This window comes from Microtus oregoni, unplaced genomic scaffold (genome assembly GCF_018167655.1).
Source record: "Microtus oregoni isolate MIOR12 unplaced genomic scaffold, Mior012 000015F_ref0000493, whole genome shotgun sequence".
Taxonomy (NCBI): Eukaryota; Metazoa; Chordata; class Mammalia; order Rodentia; family Cricetidae; genus Microtus; species Microtus oregoni.
This window is the reverse complement of record NW_024543074.1, coordinates 48,239,794-48,256,002: the sequence shown is the minus strand read 5'-3', so window position 1 is coordinate 48,256,002 and position 16,209 is coordinate 48,239,794. Positions and strand designations below refer to the sequence as shown.

Genomic DNA, 16,209 nt, shown 5'->3' with positions numbered 1-16,209 from the left:
ATAATTTCTCTGGCATTTTCCCCATTACTTTACTTTGGATTTATCTGTTCCAAGTTATACATAAGTCTTTATTTTACAAGTAAAATCAACTAAGGAAAGTCGAGGTATTCTGAAGCCAGTGACTTAGGAATACCATGTGGACTTGTGAAGGGGGCTTACTGTGATGGGCTACAAGTGGCAGTTAAGATTAAATTCGTGCCAGTTCTTACTTGTTTTCTACATTTTTTTCCCCATTAAAAATTACTTTTCCTGCTGGGCGGTGGTGGCACATACCTTTAATCCCAGCACTTGGGAGACTGAGCCAGGTGGATCTCTGTAAGTTTAAGGTCAGCCTGGTCTAAATTCCAGGACAGCCAGGGCTACACAGAAAAACCAAAAAACAAAACAAAAACAAAAACAAAAAAAATTAAAAGTACTTTATGTATATGTTACAAGAGCTGATGTTTTACATATAAGGACACCTAAAGTGCTTAAAGTAACACAGAAATTAATATCATTTTCTAAAGGAAGTTTTGCTCACTTTTTCAAAGATTAGGTTGAAAATTTGGTGATATACAAACTCCAGAAACCAAATTGAGGTTCTCTAGAAGTTTTCCTTGATGCTGGCAGAAAAATAGCTGCTGTCCTTACTGTGGCTTCTGAGAATGAAAGCTCTCCAGGCTGCCTGAAGCCCAAGTTCAGACGATTCCCTATGCACCTGTGCATCCTGGAGTGTAGTGACAGCAGCGGGCTGCATGCCTGCCCAGCTCCCGGCCGCCTGGCTAGCTTAGCCCCCGAAATAACAACATACAAATTGTATTCTTTTAAATGCTGCCTGGCCCATTAGTTTCAGCCTCTTAATGGCTAATTCTCACATCTTGATTAACCCATTTTTAATAATCTGTGAGCACCACGAAGTGGTGTCTTACCGGGAAAAATTCAGCATGTCTGACCTGGCGGCTGGCTCCATCGCGTCTCGGGTTGGAGAATCATGACGACTAACTCACTTCCCTTCTTCCCAGCATTCTGTTCTGTCTACTCCACCCACCTAAGGGCTGGCCTATCAAATGGGCCAAGGCAGTTTCTTTATTAACCAATGAAATCAACACAAAAAAGAAGACATCACTGGAGAAACTCAGGGCCATAGCTTCCTGTTTTTTTAAAATGAAAGACCTGTGTTCCATCTACCCAGAATGCCCACCATGGTTTCCCAGGTAAACTCTACTCCCACCTCATGCTGCCTCTCTGCCGTCTATCAAAATGATCCTGTAGCGCTAATCCAGATATACAGATATTGAGCACCCATTTCTAGGTGTTTCATCCAAGTGAGGGTATAAAAGTCTCACTGCCAAGATGACTAGAGGACAGTGAAAGCAGGAGACACTGCAGAGGCTGTTTGTCACTCAGAAAGAGATGGTGGGGGCTCTGGAGTCTGCTCTGAGGGTGTAACCTTCAAATGACTTTGTGGACTCCTATTTAATATATCAAGTGTGCAATTCAAGGCAAAGATTTGGAATAAAGAAAGGAATGTGGAAATCATTGGTCTGTTGATAGCACTGAAACCTTGAGCTGGCGCTAAGCATTGAAGAAGTGAACAAAGGGTCAGGGACTAAGGAAAAGGAGAAAGACTCAGAACTGACCCTTGGGTGTAGTGCTTGCCCCTGGCAACCTAATGGTTCTGAAGATGGCTGGAGGGAAGCCTAATGAGAGGATGTTAGGAGAGGACGGGGAGCGAGAATTAGGCACAGGTACCAGTATCAGGCTAGGGTGTCACAGGAAAGAGGTTGTTGTTAACTTGGAAGAGAGCATCGTGTCTGAATGATGACAGAAGGTTCCAGTAGAGATCTTATTGGGAGTGGGGCCTCAAGAAATAAGAGACATTTGTCCTTCAGTAGGTGAGAAGGGGGTAGGTGGGCTTGGCTTTTAGCCAGAAGCCCAGATGGTTCCCAGTGGTAAGTGGCACAGAGATATGGGGTGGGGGCATCACGTCACTCTTAGGATTAGTCTTCATAGTGAGGAATGAGTATGAAGAAGAGGTGTTAAAAGTATACGGGGAGAGGGATAACATGAGCCAGGTTTCCTGTTTTTGGCCAAGCAACTAAATAAAATATGTGCACAATCCTAGTTTGTCAAAGTATGTGAAAAGAGAAGGAGGGCGCTCAGGATTTCACCTTCTGAACCCATTTCCTGAGTAGGTCCTCCACAGGAACACTGGAAGACTGAGTTTGTGTGATGTTCCAGTGGTGTAAGTGCATGTTCTGAGGAAGCCTGTCACTTTCCAAACTCCTGCTCATGTGATTTCATAGCTTGCATTGTCTCATGTGATTGTTTACAGCTTCAGCATCACTTTCCACAAACATTGTCCCAGTCACCCTGAGAGCTAGGCAGCGCTGGTGTCACCTGCGTGTACCAGTGAGGAAGTGCTCCTGAGGAGCACCGACCTTGAGAGGAGGGTAGTGCACACTGACTCTGAAACCACGCTCACTAGATGCTGAGGGGCTGGGCTGGTGCTAGGTGAAACAGAATGGCCTCTGAAAGCATCATTGTCTAAGGCGCTTTCAGGAGGGAGTGTGGTCTGCGGGAAAGGCCAGAGCCTGGGCTCCTGCCACTTCCCTTGCCATGCTTCCCTTGGTCAGCCTGTCTCACAGGCTCTGCTGCCCAGCTGGGAGAGAGGCCAGATGGTCTCTTCAGTTTTTCTCTCCTTTAGAGACCTGTGAGTCTAAGGGAGCATTAGTACGAAAATTTATTTCAGTTTGCTTATGTAGTATTTATTTCATTTTTACCATTTATATCATAGGCTGAATCATTTTTGTCATAATTTTATTTTGAATTATAACAGAAATCATAGATTATGTTGATTTAATAAACCATGATCATAGTTTTTAAGATGCAGAGAGTAAGAGTTTTAGTTAAGTAATTTAGAAACTCAAACCTCATTTAAATATTATTCTAAAATGTTTTTGCTAATCCTGTGGGGTGGCCTAGTTACTTGTCCATAGATGTGAATATAATTTTTCTTTGCATGATGGTATTGTATATATTTTGACTATGAAGCATTTCAGTTGTATTTTCCTCAAGAGAATCCTTAGATATTGATCAATGGAATAAAGTTATTGAACAGCTAGGAACACCATCTGCAGAGTTCATGAAGAAACTTCAGCCAACCGTGAGGAATTATGTGGAAAACAGGCCAAAATACCCTGGAATCAAATTTGAAGAGCTCTTTCCAGATTGGATATTTCCATCAGAATCTGAACGAGACAAAATAAAAAGTAAGGCATTCTTTTATACTACACTTGTCTCTCTACCATTTGAACTGTGGGTGCTGTGAGGGTCCCTACGTCTGTGGGTGCTGTGAGGGTCCCTACGTCTGTGGGTGCTGTGAGGGTCCCTACGTCTGTGGGTGCTGTGAGGGTCCCTACGTCTGTGGGTGCTGTGAGGGTCCCTACGTCTGTGGGTGCTGTGAGGGTCCCTACGTCTGTGGGTGCTGTGAGGGTCCCTACGTCAGCACACAGTGCTCATGGCACTTCATGTCCGCACCCTGGCAGCACCACAATGAGAGAGGCTTTTGCTATCTTCTCTGCTGTGGCTTGCTAGCTTCAGGTCATCTGAACACTGTTCTGAGGCTGCCACCTGTAGTGCCTCTACCTCAATGACAAAGCCTGGTCTGTAATAGTGGCCATTGGACTGTTAAAGGTTGTGAGCTGTGTTGATCTTTTCCTAAAGTCAGCGTATCTCTGTACCCGCCACTCTCACTTTTGGTATTTTGCTGTGTGGTTTCCTCTTTTCCACGGTGGCAATGTAAGTACGTCATTTGTTTGCACCCTAGCGAGTCAAGCCAGAGACCTGTTATCGAAGATGTTAGTGATTGACCCCGACAAGCGGATCTCTGTGGACGAAGCCTTGCGCCACCCGTATATAACTGTTTGGTATGACCCTGCTGAAGCCGAAGCCGTAAGTGTCTGTTAGTCTAGCTACATGAGCATAGCAGGTCACGGCCCTGACTTTAGAAACAGAACAAGTACTATCTGAAGTCTAGGTCGGGACCCTGGGGAGCACTTGCTGTCAGGGCTGTTGCTGCAGAATTGAGCACTCAGGAGTGCACATGGGTGTGCTGTGTGATCAGTTGGCCTTAATGTTTATAAAGCTGATATGTAATAATAATTCATGAAGCATCTGCTTCATACCTGGCACTAGGCCTTGGGCTTTGCTTACATCTTATTCAGACCTTTGAATCATGGAGGCTAAGTAAGTAGCCTTCCCAAGTGACTCGCTAGCTCACACCTCCACTGCATCTAGGCATCTCATCCTCTCATGTGTTTTTTTTTTTTTTTTTTTTTTTTTTTTTTTTTTTTTTGTGCGTGAATGATCTTTAGCTGTGAGTAAAATAACACAGTGGGGCATTTACTTCAGGCCAGCTGTGGAACACACTGTCCTGAGTATAGATTTAACTACCATTTTGACATTATATCAGGATAATTGGATTTAGGAATAGCCAGTTGTGAAATGTTCCATTCATAAACTTGTGGCTTGGGCATGGGTGTCCTGTCATAAAGAATTGTAAACTAAAGTGTGTCCTAAGAAAGTACCAGACCTCACTCAGCCTTGTTCCTGGAACCTCAGGCTTCCTGTGCGCTATGTGTGCAGAGCATCTTGAGGTTTTATGATTATTGAGGTTTGTTATTTGTAGCTTGCTTTTGGTTAACTCTAGTTGTTTGATTTTTTTGTTTGGTTGGGGTTTTTTTATTTTTGTTTTTTGTTTTTTCAAGACAGGATTTCTCTGTGTAGCTTTGGTGCCTGTCCTGGAACTAGCTCTTGTAGACCAGGCTGGCCTCGAACTTAAAGAAATCCTTCTGCCTCTGTCTCCTGAGTGCTGGTGTTAAGGCGTGCAACACCACCACCATCTAATTGTTTGATTTTTTTTTAAACTGATAAAATATACTTAAGAAAAATTTTACAACATGTTAATTAAACTAAATCCATGTTATAAGTAGATTCAAAACATTCTAAGTAGTGTTATCTGCCCATCATACCCCATTAGTTTTGAGCTGTTGACCTGACATCTCATTTAATTTTCAGCCACCACCTCAAATTTATGATGCCCAGTTAGAAGAAAGAGAGCATGCAATTGAAGAGTGGAAAGGTAAAGAAGCATGTTTTGATCCTTACTTAGGACATTTTCATAGTCCTACAGAACCTGCTTTCAATATTTTTTGATACCAACATTTTGGGAAGGACCATGAGACTCAGAAACCCTAATGTCCTCTCCTCCCACTTCCCAGCTGGGGAAGAAGGTGACTTCTGGCAATGTCTGAAACATCTTAGTTTGCTTCAGGCGAAACCCAAGGACTTTTCATGTGACTTTCCATTATCACATTCTGGCGTGTGGCCTAAGTGATTTGATAACATGGGAGTTTGTGGAGCAAACCCAGTGTTCAGGCCACATATTCCCTAAAAAGATGTCTGTCTAAGCAGATATGGGGGAGCCCAACTGTGGGTCATGTCTTTGTATACGAAGTCATATAGTTTTGTTTTAAAATTTAGTTTGAAGGAAATTGCCAAAAATGGGCAAGAAGGTATCACTAGTACACAGCCATATAGCCACAGTGAACTAAATTGGTTAACAAAGAAATAAAACTTGAAAGCTTTCATTAAGGAGGGTCATTAGAAACTAAGGCCATAGCACTGACTGTAGACTCTGCAGACTGGCATGCCGGCAGCCCACACATGGACAGACTCATGGCAGTGCTCACAGTGTATTCTTGCAGTGTGCTAATTTGAGCCTCTAGTAACTTATGTGATAGCCAAAGGAAGTTGAAAAATCCTGGTGCCCTGGGGTAGCTCCAGGAATGTGGAGGCAAAGTTCAGGTGCAGGGGAAATGAGAAAGCATCTTAACCTCTGTTTCTCTTTGAAGAACTAATTTACAAAGAAGTGATGGACTGGGAAGAAAGAAGCAAGAATGGTGTAAAGGACCAGCCTTCAGGTTGGTGATCGCTTTAATTTTGTTGTCTAATATTTTGCCTATTCAGTGTTTATAAATGGCAATGATGTGTTAATGCCACTTGGGCCACCCTGGTGTGACGTAGTCACCTTCTTCTTTTTTTTTTTTTTGTTAAATGTGTAGCCCAGGCTGGCCTCAAACTCGTGATCCTCCTGCCTCTGCCTCCTTCAGCAAATCCTACCGGCGTGCGCCACCACAACCGGCTGTAGTCACTTTCTTGCGTGTCCTGATGCAGTCATTTTTTTTGAGGTGGCAGGCCCTAACTAACTGCAATTGAGACATTCCTGTTGTGACTTGCAGCAGCTGCTGCCAGCTGTTTAGAGAAAAAGAGGTTAGATTTGAAGACTTAAAATGTGTGACTCTCTTTGCACTGTTCCCATCCAGTTTAGAAAAAGATGGACATCTGTGCATACCTAAGATCCTGCATGTTTTATTTTTGCTCAAGCCACATTGGCACATGGGTAGTAGGAAATAGGACAGCTTTATTTACCTTTGAAATCAAAATAACATTTTTAGACTCATTAAACAAAAATAAAATTCATAGCAGGCACTAACCTTTTTTTCTTTTTCAGGCGTATATATCAGGAAGCATTTTTATCACAAAAGATTTATTTGAATCCTGATGCTTTTTTCTGTAGATAAGGTGTGTCTGTTATAGATGAAATGTCCCATGACACTTGACTCCCACTCAGGCCTAAGGATTCTGTGGTAATTGTGGGATAAATTCATCCGTTTCCTTTTAAGATCTGTTTGAAGTCAGTGGGTATATCTTAAGTAATCATGATCATACATAGCCACATACACACTGTCTACAGGAAAGAGAAAGAGAGGATTGTAGGAAAAGTCAAGACTGGAAACTGAACCGAAGGATTCAAGGGAAATCCCAGAAGCTCAAAAGTATAGTTGACTGGCTTCTTGGTTCTGTTGGTCATTAGGATCAGGAAATTGCAAAATACAGAGTAAGAAGTAGCCTGGCACCCTGTACCTGGCATGCAGGACGCTGTGCCTCAGGTTTTATTCCGTTTGGTTCTCTTAGCACAGATGCAGCAGTAAGCAGCAAGGCCACCCCTTCTCAGTCGTCATCCATCAACGACATCTCGTCCATGTCCACTGAGCACACACTGGCCTCAGACACGGACAGCAGTCTCGATGCCTCAACAGGACCCCTTGAAGGCTGTCGATGATACGTTGGAGACAGTGCGCTTGTCTGTGAAGGAACTCTCGCTTCCATGACCCCGAAGCACATGGGAGTTGATGGAACCAAATTGAAAAACTCCATGTTCTGCATGTAAGAAACACGATGCCTTGCCCCTGCTCAGTTCCAATAGGATTGCCTGCTTAGACTATAAAATGAGGCAGACTATGTCTGAAGAAAAAGTACAAACCACACTGTTAGAAATTTTGTTCAAGATCATTTCAGGTGAGCAATTAGAATAGATGAGTTTCTTTTCCAAGTTGTGTGGTGTCCGTGGTGACAGCTCATGTGTAACCGTGGGGACTCGTATGCATGTGACCACAAATGCTTGCTTGAACTTACCCATGTAGCACTTTGGGAATCAGTATTTAAATGCCAAATAATCTTCCAGGTAGTTCTGCTTCTAGAATAATCTCTTAATCCTCTTTAGTAATTTGGTGTCTGTCCACAAAAGATAGATTTATGTATATTAATTGGCCACCATCATATTATCATATTTTACCCAATTTTATGGTATGATTTATTCTATATTTTGTATTTCAGAAGAAATATAATTAAATTTATTTAATAAATAAAAATACAGCTTTTCTTAAATTTGTGATGTTTTGGGCTGAGAATTACCGCTGCTGAAACCAAGTTCCTTATATAGACACTCAGTGTCCTTTAAACTGCCCAGTGTGGGATAACTTTACATACAGTTTTCTGCATGACAAAATTTCCAGTTGTATTTCGTGCTGCTTAAGACATACATCACCTTGAATCCCGCCCACGCATCTCCTTTTTCTTTGTCCTCTGGTCATGGATTTAGAATCCTCCTGATCACAAAGCACCCATCTCAATAGATGCTGGTGGCAGAGGTTCCTGAACCCACGGCCTAGTATTGGCCTAGAATGGACAGTGGCCTCTCCAGAACAGTCACTGGACAGTGCTTCCCTCCCCAGAGCCCCCCATTCTCAGCTCCCTTCTCTTTCTTCAAGGATGTAAGGTGATTGGGTCTCACAGCCTTTCCTTCTGGCCTTTCTCAGTGACAGAAGCCACACCCAACAAGAGTCGTGGTCTCTTGGGAGGCCAGGCTCACTCACTATGCCTGTTTGCTGCTGCCATTTTCCATTTTGTGGAGGCATTTCCTTTTCTTAAGGGGAATCCATGAATGTTCTGGAAACATTCTTCAGAAGAGTAAGAAGAAATACCTTAGAGAGTAGTGATTCACTCTTGAATATTTTCTGATTTAAAACTGCTCACCTGAAATCGATACTTTCAGATCCTGGTCTGTAATTACTCGGGATTTAGTAAGATGCTGAGTGTTCTGTGCTGCAGAAATGGAGTTGGGATGGTCATGCCTTGGCTGCCTGTGCTCAGAGTGTTTTCTCCCTTGAGCTTATTTTGTTAACAATTCATATCTTGTGTTCAGTTACTTTGGGAGCTATGGAGTGTGTTCTAGTAGGAAATTTGATGAGGACTGTTATGAAAAGTGCATCTGATACATGATTCTGTCTGTACCAGTTACATCCTAATGGTTGGTCTGATCGCTGGAACCTTTTAATGAACAAAATTAATCTTGAAATAAGGACTAGCTTTCTGTCATGTATGGACATTTTTAGGTACAAGTGGAAGTGCTAGGGTGGCTGGAGGCAGAGACCCTGGAAGCCTGAAGTCACAGGTATGAATGTTACCACTATACATATGCAAACATGTTACAGTGGTCTTCTCTCTGATGCACATTCTGTTAAAAGACTTCATTAAAACTGTCTCTAAGAGGGGAAATACAGAAAGCAAGCTTTTAAGCTGCATTATCTGCCCTACGCTGTAAAGGGAGCATGCTGTGGTAGAGGCTCATCCAAAGTCCCACTGACAGGAGACACCTGTAATTGGAGCAGGGTGCCCCCAAAGAGTGGCTTTCTGCTCCCCCCTTACTCTGCATATCCAATGAGCCTGTTGTGGATGGAGCCTGTGCTGGTGTGGACAGGGTCTCCTGCAAAGACCCTCTTCCATCAGGCAAGTGCACCTATGACTGGCCACAAGCTCCAAAGAAATACCTCACCCCAGTTTCAGGGTCCTCCCTCCTGAGCCAGGGTCCTGGGACAATGCGAAAGGTTTCGAACTGACCTCTGTAGGCAAATGCCGAAGTTGGATGAAGAACTGAAAAATGTGCTCAACTTTTTCATCTTTTCTATTTTATTTTTGTAATTTATATTATACACACCCTGGAAGTCACTATTTTGGACATGTATTTTTATAAACCAGGTAATTGATGATTATCTGGAATTTGCACTAGGTTAGTTTTTGTTGTTGTTGTTGGCTTAGTTTTCAGCCAAAAGTAGAAGGACTGCCCTTTCCAGATCTGGTTTCCATGTGAAGCCCAGGTCTGGAGGGCAGGCATGTCCAGCCAGGGTAGAAAAGTGGCCTCGGAACACAGGCTGCATAGTGCCTCGAAGCTTTAGGCCTGCAGTCAGAACCAGGCTGTGCTCTCATCTTGAGAACACAAAGCCCAGAGCCCTGGTGTTAGAAGGAGAAAGCCCTCCATAGGCCCTTGTTGACAGTCAGGGCCTGCATCCAAAACAGAAGCAGCCTGGGCTGCGTGATGTGTGAGTCATACTATGGTGTATGAGTTCGTCTGGTTAGTTTCTGCCGTGACTCCTCCGGTGTCTCATGCAGGTAGTAAATACAGGTGTGACCTTTCAAATTGCATATCTCAAAAGTAACATTGCCTAATGTTTTATAATAAAATATATTATGTGTGTTTTGATTGGTGGAAAATAATACAAACTACATTTTAAAAGAAATGTACAGCATGTCCAATTCCTGTGTGTTTTAAAGTGACAATTGACTGACTGTATCTTTCCACATCACCATTTTGATTACAAACTTAACACAAATAGATGTTGAAGTGTCGTGATTTCAGACATCCACAAATGGTTTTAAATCTCAAGTAAGAATACTGCTCTGTTAGATCTGTTACTGAAAATCTTCTGCAAGTCACTGCATCTGTTTGCAAAATAATGGCAGTAAGTTTTGACTTTAAAAAATGTATAATATGCTCAGAATATTGTTGGAGTTGTATTCTCACAAGCTGTAACCAGGAGAGCATACCAAGCTGTCTCTCTTTATGTGTCTTAAAGCCTTAATGGTGCCTGCGTGCTTGTAATTTTGTGCACGGATGAGCCGTTCTCATCTTACCTCTGTTTCCAAACACTGAGGACGCTTGAAACGTCAAACCACAGGAGTAGCAGGCTTCCCTCCCGAGGCTCGCTTTCTTTCTCTGTCAGAACTAGAACCTGTCCAGATAGTTGGCACCAGTTTTGGTGTTAAGGTCTAGGTTGGGAAACTCTTCTCTTGACCTACCATCTCTCAATGGAGACAGCTCCAGAACTGTTTTTATTAACTGAGATGGTCTGTGTAGGTGGGTTTTTGCTTTTTTGTAGTAGGTGTGCTTGTATTTAAAAGTAGTGAGTGATCAGCTACTCAACACTATTCTGAAGACTGTGTCTGCTCCTGTGAATTTAAGCATAAGGTTACCTTTGACAATAAGGTAGAGGTTAGATACATATTTTTTGTTGTTATTTTGAATCAGCAGTCGGAAGCAACATCAGTAATGGGATGGTAGGGTGGAGAATTACATCCCTTGCAGCTAAATGTCACCATGATGTAAAAGGTATACTCTTAGAACCATTGGGTATTGGTCCCATGCTGTGCCTCAAAGCCAGGAACAGCATACTCTTCTGTGGTTTAAAAGCCCAGGGATCGTTGTGACAGCATTTCCTGCTTCAGTTCTCTGTCTTGGTGTCTTGGAGTTGGAAGGGAAATTCAAGATCATTTCACCTGTATCCCCACCATAGAGCAGTGAAAAAGGAAGTGGGGAGAGCTAGCACACCTTCCCAGGGATAGAGAAGCGAGCAACAGGCTTGCCCCCTTCCAAGGCCTACTCTCTTTTGTTTATAAAGACCCCTGAGAACCCAGGGAAAACGTCTGCCAATAGAAGCATCACAGGAGTCTGCAGGAAGGCTGTGAGCCAGCACCGACTGAGCATGTCTTCAAAAGTTTGTCACTGTGAGTAATTTGTCCTTTTAGCCAGAGCCCAATCAGCATTTGTGATGATGCTGGGCTTCTAGCTGTTGTGTTCTTAAGTTTATTTTCCCATCCCCAGTGAAGGTAATGTTTGGTGCCAGTTTGATGTGGCCAGGACATTAATCCCTTTCCTCACTGCTGTGACAAAATACCTTATGAACACTGGGGGACTTACTTTGGCTCAGAGTTTGAGGGTATGGTCCATCATCATGGGGAAGGCTTGGTGGCTAGACTCAATTTCTCTTTTTCTTCTTTTTACTTAGTCTGGGGAACACATACACACACAGCCAATGGAATTGCTCTGTCCAATTTCAGGATGGTTATTTCTGCAGTCACAACTCTCTGGAAATGCCCTCAGTGACATGCCCAGAGAGGTGTCCCCTAGATAGGTTCAAATTCCATCAAGTTGACTCCCAAGCCTGACCATTACGGATACTGTTTGTCCCAGAGGTTCACGTGATGACAAGTTGGTTCCCAGAATAACCAGAATTGAGAGGTGGTGGTACCTTCAACAGGTGAAGCCTAGTGGGAGGTGATTGGATCTCGAGAGGCTCTCACGATGGGACTAATGTCTTTCTTTAGAAATGGGGTGTGTTCTCTTAAGTCTGGGTTGGGTCTCATGAGAGTGAGTTAAGTATTGGACTGGGTGAGTTGCCCCAAGGGTGGGTTGCTACCAAGCAGGTCACAGTCTGCTTTGTGCTTCTGGTGAGCATGCGCCTGCATCCCTTTCTGACTTCTGCTGTGCTCTCTTCCAGCAAGAGGCCCCCACCTGAGGCTAAGCAGCTCCTTCACTTCCAGAACTGGGAACAAATGCATTTCTCTATAAACTGCCTGACCTTGGGTATTCTGTTATAGCAACAGAAAACAGGTTAAAACAGGTTGTCCTGTAAGATGTTCACCCTCTAGTCACATGTAGCAGCTTCTGAAGGGTTACACTGACCTTTCTTTCCCTTCAGTTTTCTGGAATCCGGGAGATAGACCTCAAGCTCAGACAGGTTCACATGATCTTTCATAATCGTACATTTAAGTGATAATGTGTTAAATCACACGCAGAGACGTTGCATATCTCTGTGGCCCACTGTCATAGACACTAAAGCTGACCACTTGACTAGAGGGATGACAGTCTAATCTCAGTTACGTTTCCTCCTGTGATGAAAAGCCTGTCAGCGTGGGCTGACCTTGGGGACGCCCCATCTGTCACACTTTTTATACTGTCAACCTTAGCTGATCATCGCATGTGAGCAGGAATCTCATGGGGCCTTGAGGAAGAACGACTTCCTCAGTTCATCTATCCAGGTGATGTCATTTGCTCACACATGCTGTCAGGAAGCGTGTCTGCATCAGCAAGGGCTGCATCCTGAAGATGGCCTTTGCGCTTTGCTCTTTCTGTGTAGTCCTTGGTGCTCAAGTGGGCACAGCATGAAGGCCACTTGCAATGGTCTCACCAGAGACTGCTTTTCTGGCTTTTCTCTCTGAACATCTCATTATTCCTTCTGAGACTTAAACTACCATAACTGCCCCCCACCCTCAAAGCTGATTCCTATGCCATGTTGATTGATCCCATTATCTTCAAGTATTAATTTTGAAGTAACTTCAGACTGATAGGAAAGCAGAAAGAACAGAACAAAGAATTCCTATATAGCCTTCTCAGACCCCCAGATGTTAACATTTTTCCACATGTGTTATCCTCTGTGCACAATTACACACATACGCACATATAAATACACATGCATTTATACTAACATAGAGTCACTGATGTCCCATTGATTTGGGAGGGGGTAAGCAACCAGATTTTTTTTGTTTGATTTTGTTTTTTAAGAGAGGATTTCTCTGTGTTATAGTTCTGGCTATTCCAGAACTCACTCTGTAAGCCAGGCTGGTCCGAACTCACAGAAATCCACCTGCCTCTGCCTACTGAGTGCTGGGATTAAAGGTGTGTGCCACCACTGCTTGGCTAGCAACCAGAGGTTTTTTTTTTTTTTTTGTTTGTTTTTGGTTTTGGTTTTTGAGACAGGATTTCTCTGTTGCTTTGGAGCCTGTCCTGGAACTAGCTCACTAGCTCTTGTAGACCAGGCTGGTCTCGAACTCACAGAGATCCGCCTGCCTCTGCCTCCAGAGTGCTGGGATTAAAGGCGTGCGCCACCATCGCCCGGCTCAACCAGAGTTTTAATATCTGTTAACTAATGTATACAAAAGGTATAATTTTATGTATAATGTATACAAAGGATTTTTGTAGGCAGAGCTACAAGCAGAGACATGTTTGTATCTGCTGATATGCCTACGGTATTCATGTAGCAGAACATGTCCACATTAATAGTAGAGACATCTCTGAAGAAACATACTTTATGAGGAATCTAAGGGATCATTCGGGGAAACTTTGAATACATGTTTTGACCACAGGACTTCAGGGTAAAGTTACAGAAGGATACATGCTTCAATGATAGCAGTGGAGATGAAGCAGAGAGCCCAGAGGGGTGTGAGAGCCTGCTAAAGACCTGCTTAGCATTGAGGGTCACAGAACTGGAGACCTGATATTTTAAAGGGCTAGAGAGATAGCTCAACAGTTAAGAACACTTGCTCTTCCAGAGGGCCTGAGTTTGGTTCCCAGCACCCATATGGCAGCTCACAGCTGTCTGTAACTCCAGTCCCAGGGGATGGACAGCCTCTTCTGATCCCTGCAGGCACCAGGCATACACCTGATGCACAGACATCCACATGCAGGTAAATATTCATACACATAAAAATAAAAGAAACTGAAAAAGTTAATGGAAAATTAAAATTTGTTACATGAGCCAGAAGGAAATTCAGTCAGGAAAAGAAAAATTAAAAGTAAACAAAAAAAAAAGGATTGTGACTATAAATGCTACTATCACCAGGAATTACAAATGGCTCAGGCAAATTGATCAGCATGTGTAAGGATCCTGAGGAAATACAAATGTAGCAAAATATGAGATACAAAAGCATCCACCCTTACATATTCCATGTGATGGCAACTGGGTATATAATGATTGACATTATCATAGGAGAAATACCAAGTTCTGTTTAAAATCGGAATACATTGCTCTTACAATAGAAAGGTCAGACAGGTCAAAGCTGAATACAGATCTTGAAGTTTGGAGTGTCAGTATTTAACTGGGCTCATAGGGCATATTTATACCCCCAGGCAAATGCTTTCTGATTCTGCAATGGAAATTAAAGGGAAATCAACTTTCAGTCCACAGAGGACCATCAGGAAATTCCAAAGTTGGCATCGTAAGATTTTTTGGCAAAACAATGTTAACAGAATTGAAAAATAATTCTTTAAAGTTTCACACTTTAGATAAAAGAGGGGATAAGAAGAAAAATACAAAATTCCTGAAAAATATATGAATGTCAAATTTCATAGAAACAGTATGAGCTGGCAAGCATTTGCCACAGATCTCAGTGAATATGTTCAGCGCTCAAGAAACTGGCTCTGATGAACAGAGCAAACTCAAGCAGAAAGGAATAATAAAGATAGGCGCTAGGATCAAGAAACTAGAAGAGAGGGCAAGGTGGGCTGTGTGGAAAATGGCTCAGTCAGGAAAGTGCTCGCCTTGTACACCACGAAGACCCAAGTTCAGTCCTCTGAACCCACTACAAAAGGCCTGGTGTGGTTCCAGCCACTTGTTACCCTGGTGCTGGGGAGGTGGGGGCACATAGTTCCCTGAGCCTCATTTCCAGTCAGCCTGGCCTGATAGTGAGTTCCTGTCTCTGAAAATAAAAAGGTGGAATGACATTTGAGGTTGTTGTCTGTCCTCCACATACGTGAACACATACCTGTATTCATGTGCACCCATCCACATAGAAACACGCACACACACACACACATTAGAAAGTAAACAAGAAAAAATATCAAAGCCACAAGAATAAGATAGAAAATCTAGAGTGCAAGCATGCGAAGTGGCATCTGGAAGCAGCTGGGAGAAAGAATGTTTAGAATCTTCCGGCAGTTGTGATCATCTGTACAAAGACATTTTCTTATAAATGCACAGTTATGAAATTGGCCCAGGAAACAACAGCAGGGCAGATATACCAGGTGTTTTAACTATCTCAGTACTTCCATGAGAATGATAGTGTTATCTTCATCTGCAGATTCAGACAAGGAGAGCAAGCATTCAAAAGCAAGGACATGCAGAACTTGATGGCAGACACCTGCCTCCTGCTCTTAGACTGTGTGTTTAGATGGTTTTCAGGAAACTCAAATGGACCAGTGACCATCAAAGAAAATGAAATATAGCCAAGGGTCACCTGCTCCCAAACCCCAGTATTCTCCAAGTTAAACTAATCTGGCAGTGAGTTTGTTGTTGTTGTTGGTTTTTTTTTTTAATATACTAACATTAAGAAACAGATAAACTGGACGATGGTGGTGCACGTCTTTAATCCCAGCACTCAGGAGGCAGAGGCAGGAGGATCTCTGTGGGTTCGAGGTCAGCCTGGTCTACAGAGTGAGTTCCAGGTAAACCAAAGCTACACAGAGAAACCCTGTCTCAGAGAGAGAGAGAGAGAGAGAGAGAGAGAGAGACAGAGACAGAGACAGAGACAGAGACAGAGAATAAGGATGACTTAGCTGTCTGGATACATGAACTTTTTTTTTCTTAAGTGTCAGAAAAAATGCACAGAAAAGAGCTCCCTCTTGGGGAGGACAGAGCTTGTTGGGGATGAGCAGAAGGGGTAGCAACTGTCACTTCACACATGTGGGGCCAGGGGAAGGGAGGGGCTCTCTCCACCTCTTTAACATGATACTGAAGTCTCATAAGCCTTCCCGGAGGAGGGCAAAACTTGGTGAAGAGATGAGGCTGCCATTATAGCCTCTTCATATCCACCCACTGTGCACACATGCATTCATCTCCATCACATGTCCTCCGAGCATCTGCTCTATCCGGGATCTTTGGCTAGAGGCAGGAGCACACACAAGATCCACCACTGCTGCTCTGACCACCAGATAAT

The 16,209-nt window shown here is 43.2% G+C and overlaps 1 protein-coding gene across 6 annotated transcripts in view; it reads left to right on the top strand.

Annotated features, from left to right (window-relative positions):
* Positions 1-10,052, top strand: part of Mapk9 (mitogen-activated protein kinase 9) — a 42,891-nt gene extending 32,839 nt beyond the window's left edge. For 4 of the 6 annotated variants that reach the window (XM_041663966.1, XM_041663967.1, XM_041663969.1 and 1 more), the window contains exons 8-12: positions 3,069-3,251; positions 3,809-3,933; positions 5,059-5,122; positions 5,895-5,963; positions 7,023-10,052. In XM_041663966.1, the coding sequence (XP_041519900.1) occupies positions 3,069-3,251; positions 3,809-3,933; positions 5,059-5,122; positions 5,895-5,963; positions 7,023-7,165 (584 nt within the window). In that variant the 3' untranslated portion in view covers positions 7,166-10,052. Of the gene's footprint in view, positions 1-3,041; positions 3,252-3,808; positions 3,934-5,058; positions 5,123-5,894; positions 5,964-7,017 lie in introns of all 6 variants that reach the window. The other 2 variants (XM_041663968.1, XM_041663971.1) reach the window with 2 other exon arrangements.
* Positions 10,053-16,209: the final 6,157 nt, after the last annotated feature.